The sequence below is a fragment of the Neovison vison genome, chromosome 9, assembly GCF_020171115.1.
Source record: "Neovison vison isolate M4711 chromosome 9, ASM_NN_V1, whole genome shotgun sequence".
In the NCBI taxonomy this organism is placed as follows: Eukaryota; Metazoa; Chordata; class Mammalia; order Carnivora; family Mustelidae; genus Neogale; species Neogale vison.
The window spans coordinates 94,518,543-94,533,471 of record NC_058099.1 but is presented as its reverse complement, the minus strand read 5'-3'; the positions used below and the strand labels follow the sequence as shown (position 1 = coordinate 94,533,471).

General features: G+C 42.4%; 1 protein-coding gene across 1 annotated transcript in view; it reads left to right on the top strand.

Annotated features, from left to right (window-relative positions):
- PUM3 (pumilio RNA binding family member 3) overlaps nucleotides 1-14,929 on the top strand; it is a 50,560-nt gene that overhangs the window by 11,991 nt on the left and 23,640 nt on the right. Inside the window, exons 7-13 of the mRNA XM_044265968.1 lie at nucleotides 82-148; nucleotides 935-1,109; nucleotides 2,047-2,150; nucleotides 3,148-3,226; nucleotides 5,471-5,569; nucleotides 6,424-6,477; nucleotides 10,533-10,613. Coding sequence (XP_044121903.1) covers nucleotides 82-148; nucleotides 935-1,109; nucleotides 2,047-2,150; nucleotides 3,148-3,226; nucleotides 5,471-5,569; nucleotides 6,424-6,477; nucleotides 10,533-10,613 — 659 coding nt within the window. The remainder of the gene's footprint in view (nucleotides 1-81; nucleotides 149-934; nucleotides 1,110-2,046; nucleotides 2,151-3,147; nucleotides 3,227-5,470; nucleotides 5,570-6,423; nucleotides 6,478-10,532; nucleotides 10,614-14,929) is intronic.

The following is a 14,929-nucleotide window of genomic DNA, read 5'->3' as shown; positions in this document are numbered from 1 at the left end:
ATTGTGCATTTTTGTAGTTCTTTGCTTCGGGGGGACTGCAGTGAGGCTAGCCAATCGTTGTAATTGTATTTTGTGTTTCAGATGATTTGGTCCAGTTAAGTAAAGCGAAGTATTCCAGAAATATTGTGAAGAAATTCCTCATGTATGGGTGAGTTGTTTTATTTATAAAATATATCGTCACTGGTTTTTTAAAGGTGGGGATACCAGTTGTGCATGTAGTCTGGGATCCTAATAATGGCCCCAGGCAGATGCTTGTGATGTTTCTGGGGCGCGTGATCTTAAAAGCAATTACTGAAGTAATGTAAACGATGGCCTTGCCTTCAACACTCTTGTGAGGGTATTTTGATGCCCTGGAAGAGGAGGTGACCAGTATTTAGAAGGTGGTGGGCTGGGAGGGGGAAGGGGAGGAGAAACAGTGGGGTTAGGGTTAGAAAATGTCAAGACAGGAGGGTTTCCTAAATTAGCAGGAGTTGCTACTTGTCCTGACTTCTTTTTTTGAGCGTAAAATGCCATAATGTGTTCGCCAATAGTGAACAAAATTTCCAAGTGTTTCCGGCTGTAAATGAACAGTGTAATACAGGGACGGGACATCAGGCACCTACTGTGTGCCGGTCCCAGTGCCTGTGCACCCGAGGTCACTCGGCCCTCGCCCCAGCCACATTCTTTGTGTCCTGTGACCGAAGAAGCTGCATCCTAGAGAATTCCAGTAACTTGCTCAGGATCCCTCAGCTGCCCAGCAGAGTCCGGTCTCAGACGCCGGGAGCCGGCTGGCTGCTGCGGAGGCTGGCAAGCTGGAGGTGGCCTTCTCCCTTGCGTTTCTCCGGGGCCCAGCGGCCGGCATTTTGATGGGTTGGGCTCAGGGCAGTTAGGGTTTGTGGCCGCCCGGCTTTCTTCTCCCATCACTGAGCTTTTCCCACCGTCGCACTGGGCTTAGGAGTAAGCCACAGATCGCAGCGATCATAAGCAGTTTTAAAGGCCATGTGAGGAAGATGCTGCGGCACGCGGAGGCGTCCGCCATCGTGGAGTACGCCTACAACGACAAGGCCATCTTGGAGCAGAGGAACATGCTGGCCGAGGAGCTCTACGGCAACACGTTTCAGCTTTACAAGGTGACAGCCCAGACGTTCTGTGAGCGCTCGCTTTCTCCGTGGGCTGTGCCTGACTCTGCACTGCCCTGTTCTCAGGAAGTAGTTTTGCTTTGGCTGGTCCGTTGAGACACTGTCTGCCACCCTTTGTTCTCTTAGATGGCTTCGCTGGTGTGAGCCAGGTGGTCAGGCAGCCGCTCTTCCTCCCAGAGCACTGTCCCTAAATCCCCTTTAAATGAAACTACATTGTCCTCCCAAGTGCTCTGTGTAGTGCTTCGGGGTGTCCGTTTTCTGACGGACTGAGGGGGACGACTCTTAATAGGTAGCGAAGCTTTGTACCCGCCCCCGGCTCTGGCCGAAGTGCCTCGGGCTCCCCATCGCTGCCTTCCGTGTGTCTTCATGGTGTGGACTGTGCTTCTCTAGGTTGTATCCAGGGAGGAAAGGGAGCCCAGAAAACCAGCCTTGGATGTCGTACAGGGATTGAATCAGAAGGAGGCCAGGAAGGGGACTAGGACAGTTAAAGGGTCTGTTTCAGACCCTGTGACATAAACACACCCCTCTGTCTCCAGGGATACGGATTATTTCCTGGCTTGCCTCCCCTAGTCAGGTTCAGCTCTCGCTTTGAACTGAGTGCTTTACTGCTTTTATGACTCCCGCAGTAGGAATATCCCCCTGATTACAAAGGCAAGAATTTGTGAGCTGACTGCTTGATCTTAAGATTAAGCACGTGCTGGCACCTGTCGACTGGTCGAATCGGTCAGCTGTTTGGGCTGGCTTTTTAAATACGTTGATGGGTGCATCGAGTAAAAATCAGACAGTCGAGATACTCCATGAGTGTATCTACAGCAGGCCTTTCATTATATAAATTAGGGAAATCTGAAATTTATATTACGTTTATTTGAAATAATTATGTTGAAGAAACTTGGTTAAACCTAGAGGGGTTTGATTTTTCTCGTTGTAGTCAGCAGATCATCCAACCCTGGACAAAGTATTAGAGGTACAGCCAGAAAAACTACAGCTGATTATGGATGAAATGAAGCAGATTCTAACTCCAATGGCCCAAAAGTAAGAAAGCTGATTTTTTCTTTTCTTAGCATTTGAAAGAAGGACATGTTATATAACCCTCGCATAGAAAAGGTAGATGGTTTCCCAAATAGTAGATTGTGCTACTTACATTGGATCTGAAATTTAGATGTTCAGGCGTGTGGCCTTCTTAGCATTTGCACCGTAGTGGAGTGGTTAAGGTGTAGCCTTTGGGACCCAGACTGCCCAGGTGGGAATCCTGGTGCCCCCCTCACTTCCCAACTCTGTGACAGCTGGGCGGCGTAACCTCAGCTTCCGCATCTGTAAGATTGGAATAATAGTAGTACATGTTCCATGGAAGTTTATGAAGATTAAAAGGGTTAATGTTTCCAAAACACTCAGAAATAGTGCTTTGCCCATAAAGGCAACTGGTGTCTGCTGGCTACTGAGATGGTCCGTGTCAGCCCGACACCTTCGTGCCGCGACGGTCCGCCTCCACTGTACATCTGTATCCCGCACGCATCGCGCGGGGAACCTTGTGTTCAGTTCGGGCCTGTTGCTGGTGCTGGTGCTGTTCCGTTCTGTTCATGTTTTAATTGAGCTAAAATTATTTTATGAAGCTAAGCATTGTGTAGGGTCCTTGACAGAAAGAAAATAACTGTAAAAAAGCGGGTGCACAGAGGGATTTCTGATCACAGGTCCGTTGTTGGGTAAAAGCATAGATGTCCTTACTGAAGATGGTAGAGTGTACTTGGAATGATGATAAGTCTTGGCCGACTAGATACTAGAAATTTGTATGCTGGTTTTGATTGTAGAGGCTACTAAAAGATTTTAGTAGAGTTTTTAGAGTCTGGAAGGTGGGTTTTTTTTTTTTAATTCCTAGTATATTCCTGAAGGATGTATTCTGTCTTAGCGTTACATTTGCTAAGCCATTTCATTGGCTTTGAGTATTTTAGGACGACTAAGGCTGCCTCAGTCTCTGTTACTGTATGGAGTGCTAGATCTGACACAGTCTGTCTTCCCTTTTCTCTCTTTTCAGGGAAGCTGTGATTAAGCACTCATTGGTGCACAAAGTATTCCTGGACTTTTTCACCTATGCGCCCCCAAAGCTAAGATCAGTAAGTTCTCGCTGTTGGTTTTTAAAGCAAACACAGAGGAAGAGCCATGTTAAAATGTAAAACACTGCTTTGAAAATTGTGGAAATTTTAGATAGTTGTTCATTTATTTATTTGGGAGAGACAGAGGGAGGGTACCTTAAGCAGGCTCCATACCCAGCATGGAGTCCAGTGCAGACTTGATCTCCTGACCCCGGAATCATGACCTGAGTCAAGATCAAGAGTCATGCTTGGCCGACTGAGCCACCCAGGCACCCCTGTTTCCTTATTTAAAGATGATAAGCCACTAAACGTCTTTTGAACAAGCCTACTAATTCCATTTAGATATTTGCCAGAAGACAGTGGAATTGACCATAATTTTATCAATCTTGTTAGATCTTTATATTTTAATTTTTAGCCAGAAACTGTCCTCCAGCTAACCATACTGAAAATTAACTCACAAATAGATGTTCGGCATGCCAGGGGTTTGAAATTCCCCTGTGCTGATAAAAAATCATGTCAGCATTAAAAGGCTAGGGGAGGACACTTCTGTAAAACTAAATGGACCATGAACACCTGGACCTTATACGCTGGAAGGATAAGGAACACAGAGTGGAGATAATTTGTACTGCCCTTCAAGTCATTGATGGGAATACAAATGAGAGCTCATCATTTAGTCCCTGAACTTCGCTGGCCTCATCAAACCGAACTCATTGCCTGTTTGTCCTCGTTGCTGTAGTAAGGGGTATCTGAAATAATGACCCTGACTTCTCGTTAACAAGTATGCCGGATTAAACATTCATAGGAATTTTGACCCTCTCAAAATTGACATAGGGAAGGGGCACCTGGGTGGCTCAGTGGGTTAAGCCGCTGCCTTCGGCTCAGGTCATGATCTCAGGGTCCTGGGATCGAGTCCCGCATCGGGCTCTCTGCTCAGCGGGGAGCCTGCTTCCCTTCCTCTCTCTCTGCCTGCCTCTCTGCCTACTTGTGATTTCTGTCTGTCAAATAAATAAATAAAATCTTTAAAACAAAAAACTGACACAAGAATAGACCTTCCAGAGAGTAGCTGCTTCCCTAAGCGTGTGGTCCCGTGAACATAGCAGCTGCTGTTTCTCTTTTGGGGATTTCTCTCTCTTTTCTGCAGAGCACAGTTTCTGACAGGTCTGGATTTATTAAGGCAGGACTGTATTTTGGGAGTGAGAATATGAGCACTTGGGTATATTCAGTGGTAGAAAATATTTTTTTTTAGTGTTGAATGTATTAATAACACAAAAGTCATTGGGGACTTAGTATGAATATATGTTAATGAGACAAATCCTTCCTGGCCCTGGGGCATTCACTCTCCAGCTGGGTGGCTTTGAATAGATTCCTAAGTTGAGATCTGTAAGCTGAGAGCCCTGTCTTTGAGACCCATCCTGGGAAAGGATAACGATAGTTCAAGATGAAATCACTTGTTCCTTACTGATGAAACTAGGCACCCACCTTTCTCTTTCATGGTCTGAGACTTTGTTTTTATTTTATTGATTTGAGATAAATTTTTAAATTGGGAACAGACTCAAGTGGGGTCCTGCAGCTTTTAGCTGTCAGAACTCATGTACCTCTGTAGGCCAGACTTCCCAGATTTAATTATGCACTTATGTACATTGACGATGAAGAAGGAAGTTTATAAATAAACTGAACTACCTTGTAAGAAATTAATGACTGTTTTACTAAGGGGTCGTTGATAAATGAGGACCTAGTCTCATAGACTCATTTTTCTTAGGGAACTATTAAGTGTTTTTATGGTGAATTGTTAAAATGATTTCTAGAAGGAATCCAATGATAAAGCTGAAAAAGAGAAACTTTTTTCAAAGTTAGTGTTTGTTTTTTTGTTCATTATATACACTATTCTCTTAGGAAAGAGCATTTTATTTATTTTATCTGGTTTTACTGTTAAAAACCCCCTTCTTACCACAGTCAGTTCCTAGGTTTCTTTTTCTTGAAAAATCTTTTGGAATAGACTACACATCTATATACACCTTTTTGAATAGATAATTGGTAAAACTCCTCAGATATCTTAATAGAAATTGCTACCACTGCTTGCTGCTGTTGATGGGGAAGAAAATGTTTAGACAAAAGTTGTTTCTGCATCCATCTCTACAGAATGAAAACTTAACTTGTTAACTCCCTGTACTCTCCTTCATCCTCCGTGCATAACTGCCCCTCAGTAGACAGATTTTAAAAAGGCAGGAAGAATAAAATAAAGCCCCGGTGGCCTTATTCCCGCAGGAAGCGATCGAAGCCATCCGCGAAGCCGTGATCTACCTGGCGCACACACGCGACGGCGCCCGAGTGGCCATGCACTGCCTGTGGCACGGCACGCCCAAGGTCAGTGGTCCGGGCGGCCTGCCCTCCCCCGCGGGCTCTGCCCCGACGTGCGCAGGCAGCGTTGTCTTTGCGCGGTTGCACCTCCGGCCTCCCGGGAATGGGATTTTCTGAAGGCCTGGTGTTTCTTTGTTGGCATTTTCATTTAAGTATGAAAAGCTGGAGTTGTCTTTACTTGGGAAGGGACCCGTAGAGCAAGTCAACACAATGTTTATGCCAGGCTGACCTTTATAGAAGTTTCGGTACCTCTCTGGTCCTTCGATTCCTCGTTTAATGATCTTCGTGGGGGCGGGAGAGGCAGGAGGACCTGATGAGCAGCTCGGGTTGGCTCACGTGGCTGTTATGCTTGCAGGGAAAAGGTGCAAATCCATGTTAAATACCGGAGTTTCACAGGGGTGACCCGCACTTCCTTGGTAGTGAAACTTTGCCTTTAAAAGAGTTCTACTTTGCCCACTTTTTAAATGAATACAGATTTAATTTCTGCTCAGCAAGTATCAGATACTGTCTACACTGTGCTGTCAGGCATTTTGTAGGAGTTCAGACGCCGAATGAGCTCTCGCCATTCTCACTGTTGTAAAAGAAGGTAGTTTCACTAAGTTTGTCTTATGGCTAATAATTCTGTGCTTCTGTATTTCGGTCTCAGTGCATTGTCACGAACAGGTCTAAGGTTGTAATAGTTCTGAAAGGACTTAAAGCATATTGCCATTTTTTTGGGTGGGGCGGTCGGGCTCATAACTGTTTTCAGTAGTGAAGAGTATGCCAGACTGGTGGGAATTTTAGTATTATATAAAATTTTTGGCTGTAATTTTTAAGTGATCACTGAAAGCTATAACAAAAGTTAATTCTTCTTTTTTAAGGACAGGAAAGTGATTGTGAAAACAATGAAGACTTATATTGAAAAGGTGGCCAATGTAAGTATAATAAAACCACAGTTTATTAGGTTTTTGTTTGGTTTTGGCTTCTCTTTAAGTTCTATTTATTTATTTATTTATAAGATTTTATTCATTTATTTGACACAGAGGTCACAAGTGGGCAGAGAGGCAGCTGGGGCAGGGGGGTGGTTTGGGCAGGGGGAAGCAGGCCCTCTGCTGAGCAGAGAGCCTGAGCTCGGGGGGCTCCATCCCAGGACCCTGAGATCATGACCTGAGCTGAAGGCAGAGGCTAACCCACTGAGCCACCCAGGCGCCCCTCTTTAAGTTATTTTTAATAATAAAATGAAATCATGTCTATTGCAGAAAATTTGAAAACTGCAGAAAATTGCCAAGAAGAAAATTGTTCCTTGTTTTATTATTTTTCTATGCATATGTTTGTATTTTAATAATACTAAATTTACACTAAGTAAGATTTCTCCTTTTTTAATTTAACATCCTCTTGTGACAGTTTTCCATTTTTAGTAGATTTTTTTTGAAGGCCTGCTATGTACTTCTTTAATGAATTTGTCCAATTGTGTTATTAAGCATGGAAATTACTGCCTAGAATAAATTTGTAAAGTCAGCAGAGAAAATTCTAGTTAAGTTTTATAGTTCTTTGGGATCCTTTGGAGATGCTGTAACAGCTCTCCAGGTGAAATTGTAGAGGATACAAAAAGATTTTTCTGAGGGATTAGCTGCCTCAAAAAAAGGTATTTGTGTGTATTTAAATACTAAGTGGTTTTCCATAGTATTTCTGGAATATATGTAATAGTAAGCACTTTTTTGAGTTACTTTGAAGTTCTAATTCACTGGGGAACTAAAATTGGTTGATAACAACTATTTCCTATGAAGAGTCCAATGAGCGCTGCTAGCGCCCGGGGAGTACTTGATTTGGCCAGTGCTGCTGCACACACACCCGAGTTGGTGCTGTGTGACCACGTACATACCTGTCATCTTCTGTGGGGCTGGAGACGAAGGCACCTGGAGACGGAAGGCCCTGTGGAAGGCAACTCTCTTTCCTGTAATGAAATGAAAGAAGAGATTCTTTAGGGAGCGGTTTCCAGAGTATGACAAGATTTTATTAGTCATTATTCACCATGAAGTAAATCTTCTGTGTAACATTCTAATTTGAATATTTTAAATTAGAAATAAATAAAAATAGAATGTTAATAGAAAATTCTGGAAAGCATTACTAGTAAAAAACATCATTAAATAATAAAATTAGATTGTTTTAATTTTACAGTTTAGTGGTAAAAACACTTTTTGTTTTTACTTTTTGTCTTTGAGACCCTAATCCCAGCCAGGCACCATGAGAAGGAGAGATTAATAGTGCAGTGCCTTTTGCGTCTCAAGGAGTTGCCTCTACAGAGGGGAGAGAAACTAGTAACAGCCCATGGGTTCGATTTATGGTTATTTAGAAGCGTTTACATTTCCAAATATTGGGGATTCTTGACATACTCTCTTATTTCGATCCTTTTAAAATTTTAAAGACTGATTTTGTGGCCCAACATTCGGTGTGCCTCAGTATCTTGAGGAGAACTTACTTTGTGGAGTTAGTGGGTGTGGTTCTCTGCAAATGTCAATTAAATCAAGGTGGTTGATAGTGTTGTTCAAAGCATCAGTGTTGGGGCGCCTGGGTGTCTCAGTGGGTTAAAGCCTCTGCCTTCGGCTCAGGTCATGATCCCAGCGTCCTGGGATCGAGTCCCGCATTGGGCTCTCTGCTCTGTAGAGAGTCTGCTTCCTCCTCTCTCTGCCTGCCTCCATGTCTGCTTGTGACCTCTCTCTCTTTGTCAAATAAATAAATCTTTGAAAAAAAAAAAAAGGCATCAGTGTTTTTACTGATTTCTTCACTGGCTAGTTCTCTCAGTTGCTGAAAAATATTAAAAGCTCCAGCTGAAATTGTAGGATTGTCTTTTTCTCACTTAAATTTTGTCCCAGCTTCTCTTGTTTTCAGCCAGCGGTTTGTTTTGTGTTTGGGCATCTTTCTGCATGTGGGACTTACAAAAATCAGAGACCAGTGCTTTGTGTACTCTCTGCGTATTGTTCTCTACTTCATGTTCTCCACTCAGTCCACCTGGGGGGTCATTTTATTTCAATATATATATACATTTTATCTGCTTCATTCTTTTTAATGACCTGATAATGTTTTATTATATGACTTACATAATTTACTTAACTAGTCCTTACTGTTGGGCACTTGAGTAGTTTCTAGTTTTTTGTTATTTTAGACAGTACTCAGGTACTCTTTTAGTGCATTTGTGGAAGCACGTCTGTAAGGTTAAATCCCTAGAAATGAAATTGTTAGATCAGAAAATACATGCACTTTAAATTTTTATAAATGTCAGTTGCTCTTTAAAGAAGTTGAAGCATTATACATTCTCACCAAAAATAAAGAAACATGCCTGCTTTTTCCCAGACCTTTGCCAAGTTAGTATATTAGCAGGGGTTTTCCCTTTTGCATAGATGATAGGTGGAAAATGGTATTTCATTGCTTTAATTATTGTCCTTAAAACAAGTATTATTTCATATGCGTTTTTTAAAAAAATTTATTTATTTATTTGACAGAGAGAGAGAGAGATCACAAGTAGGCAAAGAGGCAGGCAGAGAGAAAGGGGGAAGCAGAATCCTTGCTGAGCAGAGAGCCTGATGTGGGGCATGATCCCAGGACTCTGAGATCATGACCTGAGCTGAAGGCAGACGCTTATCCCACTGAGCCATCCGGGTGCCCCTATTTCATATGCTTAAAGCCACTTGTCCTTTTTTTTTTTTTTTTTTTTTTTTTAAGATTTTATTTATTTATTTGACAGATAGAGATCACAAGTAGGCAGAGAAGCAGGCAGAGAGAGAGAGAGATAGGAGGAAGCAGGCTCCCCGCTGAGCAGAGAGCCCCATGCGGGGCTTGATCCCAGGACCCTGAGACCATGACTTGAGCCAGAGACAGAGGCTTAACCCACTGAGCCACCCAGGCGCTCCCCACTTGTCCCTTTTTTTTTCTGTGAACTGATTCTTTGGGTTCTTTGCCCATTTTTAGTAGAGGGTTGGTCTTTATATGGTAAAGACGTTAGACCTTTGTTATTTTTTTCTATTTTATTTCTAATTGAAACATTATTACCTGCCGTGTTCTTTAGACCTGGCTCTAAATGAGTGTTACCAGAACTCAGATAACCTTCTCAAGGTAGAAGATTGCTATCCTTATGTAGGATACAAAAAGAATACGCTACCAGCTCTGAAAACACTTTTTTCAGAGGTAGAAGTTCTTGGACTTTGGAAACAATGTCAGCATCACAGAAGTAATTCTGTTATTTCAAGAGATGACCGTTGTGAAAGTCACATTTTTTAATCTTGTGCTGCTATACTTTGTAAAGTGGTTACTTTTATTCTCATAGTATCTAAGTATATTCTTTTATTATTTAGTATTTCTCTTCTGATTATATAGGATTATTTTAAAGAAATTAGACAGTATACAAAAGAAAAAGAAAAATCATTTATAACCCTTTAACCTAGCAGGGACCATTACATTACAGTGTTTTTCCTTCCCTGATTTTCTTTGTATACATATTATGTATATTTTGTATTATATCTGAGTTTATTTGCTTTATTTTTTATGATTAAAATACTGATATGTATATCTGTACATAGATACATGCGTACATACGTACATATAAATAGTTTTACATTCTTGGGTGTTGGTTCCCCACCCCCCAACTTACACTTGCATTTTTTAGTGTAATTTTCAAGGAGTTATTTATTAACAGGATACCTGTTTTTGAGAGGTGTTATATCCTGGTTAGTTAAGAAAAATGAGACTCGGCTACTTGATATTGAAGAATGTGCTTTTGTTTTTCTTTTCTTTTCTTTTTTTTTTTTAAATCAACCTAGAATATAATTAACTAGGTCCTGATAAGAGAGGACGTTCCTTTGAATGACTTTTATCTCTTTTCCTGTTATATTAGACAGTTGTCAGGCTGGTAACCTTATAAAGTGCCTCCATGGGGAGAATGAAAGGGAGAAGCTGTGCATTCTTCTAACCTTCCCTAGCTTCTGTTTTCTTACAGGGCCAGTACTCCCATTTGGTCTTACTGGCGGCATTTGATTGTATCGATGATACTAAGCTTGTGAAGCAGATAATCATATCCGTAAGTAATTCTCATGATCTTGAACATATGTTAAATTGACACATCGGTCAGTTCGAGTTTACACCTGTGTGTGTAAAGATGTTGAAGTGTGCTTTCTACTGGTATTTTGGGATTTTTTTTTTCAGTTGTCTCAGTTCTGTTTTGTGACATTTGCTTTTTTTCCTGTGTAAACCACGATCTTGGAACTTGATATTAATATTATTTTGGATTTGCAAGGGACTGGTTGCATTAGGATCCCATGGCTTTTTGACCACATGATTTGCTAAAAGAAAAATGAGTCAGCAGTTCTGTATTCAGATGTGATGAGAAGTTCAGTGCTGTAGTAGTTCTGCAGTTAATTATTCAGGGACTCATGGGCGGAGGATGTCCTTTCTTGCCTCCCTTTGGAGAAACTACCTCCGCACAGTTACCTGGTTTATCATTGCCTCAGTGCTGGGTGGGGCTGGAGAAGAAAAACCGATAAAACTCATTCAGTTGTGATACTCCTTAGAGCTTTCATGAAAGCTTTTTCAGAGTCCTATTAAAAATTCTTACTAAAATTAACAGACCAGCTTCCTTTTTGCATTTCAGCAGTTCCTTCTGAGTGTGGTGCAGTGACCACAGAGTGGTAATATAAATGCAGTTCATTTAATGCTAAGCTGGTCCTCAGAAAAACTGTGTCCCTTTGGTAAAAGCCCTTCACAGTAACATTTACCTTCTTTAGTACTTGCCTCTTTTCCTGACTTCTGAATATATGTGATCCTTTCTTCCCTTTCTCTTTCTGGTGTGCGGGGGGTGGGGGTGGGGGGGCTTTGTGGTCGAGGTTCGGGGGTGAGAATCAGCCGTTGCCATGTTGATAACAGTGACCAAATTTAGAAACATTCTTAAAACCATATGATCTGTACAGACCTGGATTATTCATTGAGGCATTACACAGACCTTTGCTGGATACCCACAGATGGGGCCCTTCGGGAAATCTTAGTGACAAAAGCTACTTTCCCACCATGAGCAGGGAGGAGCTGTGTGGATGTGCAGAAAGCAACTTTACCTGTTGGCACGTGGGGGTGCTGTGGCCTCTCTCTGCAGCCCTTCTGGAAGCGCAGAGCTGGCATAGTGGGGAAACAGGCCGGCGAGGGCAAGGTTAGGTGCCAGCGGAGGGCCCCAGTGTGTGTGAATTTCTCATGCCCTTGCTGTCATGTTCCGACTTTCCCCTTGACTGTTTTAAGATTGCGATGACTTTCTTTGGGATGGGATTGTGGGAAGAAACAAGTTGGCAAGACTTGCATGTCACAGACGGAGTATTTTGGCATGTTCCTTGTGACTATATTACTCTTTTGACTCCAATCAATAATGATTGTTTTTCATTCTGGTGACAAGAGATGTGAGGCCATAAATTGGCAAAATGAATAAAGTTGTTTCATGAAAATGGAAACAGGCTGGGCTTTTGAAAGTTGCTTTGTTTAATATTTTCATAACAACTAAAATTTGCATAAGGGTTCCAAATGGGTTTCAAGAGAAACCAGGATTGGCCACCATTGTCTGCTAGATTAGTTTTTTCCAAACTGTCGCCCCTCTTCAAGTTGCCGTTGAAACAGTTTTAATTCCTCGTGCTTCTCGGTTTGATTCCCACAACTACTTGAGCTACATTCCTTATGCCTTTCTCATACTTAGGGCAGCTTTCCCTGAGAATGGCCTGATGAACTCTCGCTTCTAACTGACGGAAGGCTCAGCGGGTTCTGGGTATCATTAAACTATATAGCTAGTGATAAAATCCGGGAATGCTAATTGCTCTTGTGTTTTTCCCACCACCACAAACCTGTTGCAGTATTCAGTGCTTTAAAAAAAAAAAAAAAAAAAACACAAAAAACCCAAGGAAACATAGCGTGGCCAATAAGCATTCTGATCAGGGTAACCAGGCTTCCTGAAATGTCAGGTCGGAATCACAGCCGGGTCAGCGGAGTCCTCATCTTTCCCACCCACTGGACTTTCCAGAATTAACATGTTTATAAAATTTGATCCATTTACCCCTGGAATTGCTGGTATGATGCAGCCGCTTTGACAGCAGCGTTCCTCTGAACAGGAGAGAAGTACCCTGACCAGTTGCTGTTTGAAAGGAGTAAGCATTGCGGTGTCCCTTGAAAATACTACTATTTTCTAAATATACAGAGAAGTACTAAGACGAATACAGCAAACACCCAGCCACCATCTGAGAAAGAAGGAAAACTTGACACTTGAAGTTCAAGCCTTCTGTGTACCTGTCCCTGCTTGCCTCTCCCTCTCCCCCACTGTAATAAATTTTGTTATGTATTGTTTGCATACACTCCCTTATCCTTCGGCGTCTGTAGATGAATATGGCCCTGTTTTGCATGTTTATAGATTCTTTGTAAGCATGTCTTGTATGTTTTCTCCTGCGACTTGCTTTTTTCTTTTGGCATTAGGTTGTGAGATTTCGTCGGGCTTGGCAAGCCTTTTTTTTAGTATAAGGCCAGGTTGTAATTATTTTAGGGTTTGTGAGCCATTCTATGATCTCTGTTGCCTATTCTTGGTTTTTATGTTTTGTTTGTTTTTAGCGACCCTTTAAAATATGAAAACCATTCTTAACTCATAGGATGTGTGAAAACAAGCCACAGGTTGGATTTGACCCATGAGCCGTGGTTTGCCCACCCTGTTCTAAATCACTTGTAGCACCAAATAGTATTGTACTATGAGTATACCGTAAATTAGTTTTCCCTTTTTCTGTTGATAGAGACTAGATTGTTGGCAGTTTTTAAAGCATTAGAGTTTTCGTTATTTTTTGCTGTTCAAATTTTATGAGCATTCTTGTATGTCTCCTTGTTTTTCTAAGGCATTTACTTAGCACAGTCCGTGGGCTGCCAGCTACACTGCTCATATGTTCTTAGAGACACACACCGTATTTCCCGCCCAGCCACTACAAAACCTGTTGCATCGCGCAGTGCTTTTTAAAAATAGCCAAGATGGCCTAGTGTTGCTAAGCATTCGGCTCAGAGTAACTGGGTTTCCTGAAATGGCAGGTTGAAATCATAGCCTAATAAACGCTCCGCCGTCTCTTATTTAAGAAGCAGCCCCAGTTCTGTCTCTAGATGGTTTCAGCCCTGGTGTCCTCGTCCTCACTACTCCTCGAGTTTGCCTTTGCCATCTGTTCAGTTAGCATTGATGGTGCTGTGCCCCAGGCTCTGGGCAGGGTGGGGGGTGAGCTGTGGTGGAAGGAGAGGCTGCAGCTGCCTGTCCAGGGCGGTCGCTGCCAGCTTCTGGGAATCTGTGCCACGGGGATATATTTTCCTGGTTGTGTTTTTGTTTACTGTTAATTGTGCTAAAACATGCATAATGTGAAATTTGTCACCTTAACCTTTTCCCCCTGTTTTGCACATTTTCTTTTTTTATTGAAGTTAAGTTGGCATACACTGAGTTTCAGGTACCCAGCACAGCAATCGGACAATTCCATATATTCCTGTGTGCTTAGCATGGTAAGTAGCAGTCCCCATGTGTCACCATACAGACGTATTACAGGATTGCTGACTTCCCTGTGCTGTACTTTACAGCCTGTGACTTACTTATTTTGTAACACAAAATAAACATTAAAAATACACTCGTTAAAAAAAAATACACTCGTAAATACAGAGAACAGACTGGTGGTTGCAGCAGGTGGGTGTGGGCAGTGATAATCGACCTTGGTGAAGGGGATGGAGAGAGAAATTCCCAATATTTTTAGGTTCAGTAGTATTAAGCTTATGCAGACTGTTCTGGAACCAACCTCCAGAACTTTTTCTTCTTGCAGAATTGAAATGACACTCATGAAACTCCGTCTTCCAGTTGTTTGATCACAAGGAGGTGTACTTCTGGACGGAATCACTGTAGTTTTTAAAAGAAAACACTTAAGGGGCTGCCATCCTTGCCTAGTGATCTTCCTTTTATACTTACCCATCCTTTACCCCTCTTACTGGTATTTTTCACTTTTATTACATTTCTCGTGCCTCTTCCACTAGATTTTGGCTCTGGGGGGTTAAGGCCAGTGTACATCTCTTTCTGGTCCCACACGGAGCCCCGCGCAGAGGTGTGTGGACCAGAGGCTCCGTTCTCGGTATGGTGCGCTGCTTTCTGCGTATCCTCCTGCCACCAAAAGTGCGAGACTTGTGCTCTGACCCTGCTTCCGGGGTGCACCCTTTATCAGGACCTTTACTTTTCCGTTTTAAAAGAGGCTCAGCAAAACAAGAAGGCCCGTGAATCCCATAAGGGTCCAACACGGGGAGGTCAGAACTGGGCAAACAGGTCTTCGGAGGGAGGGGTTTTATCCTTGCCGCACTCTGCTTCCGTCCGCG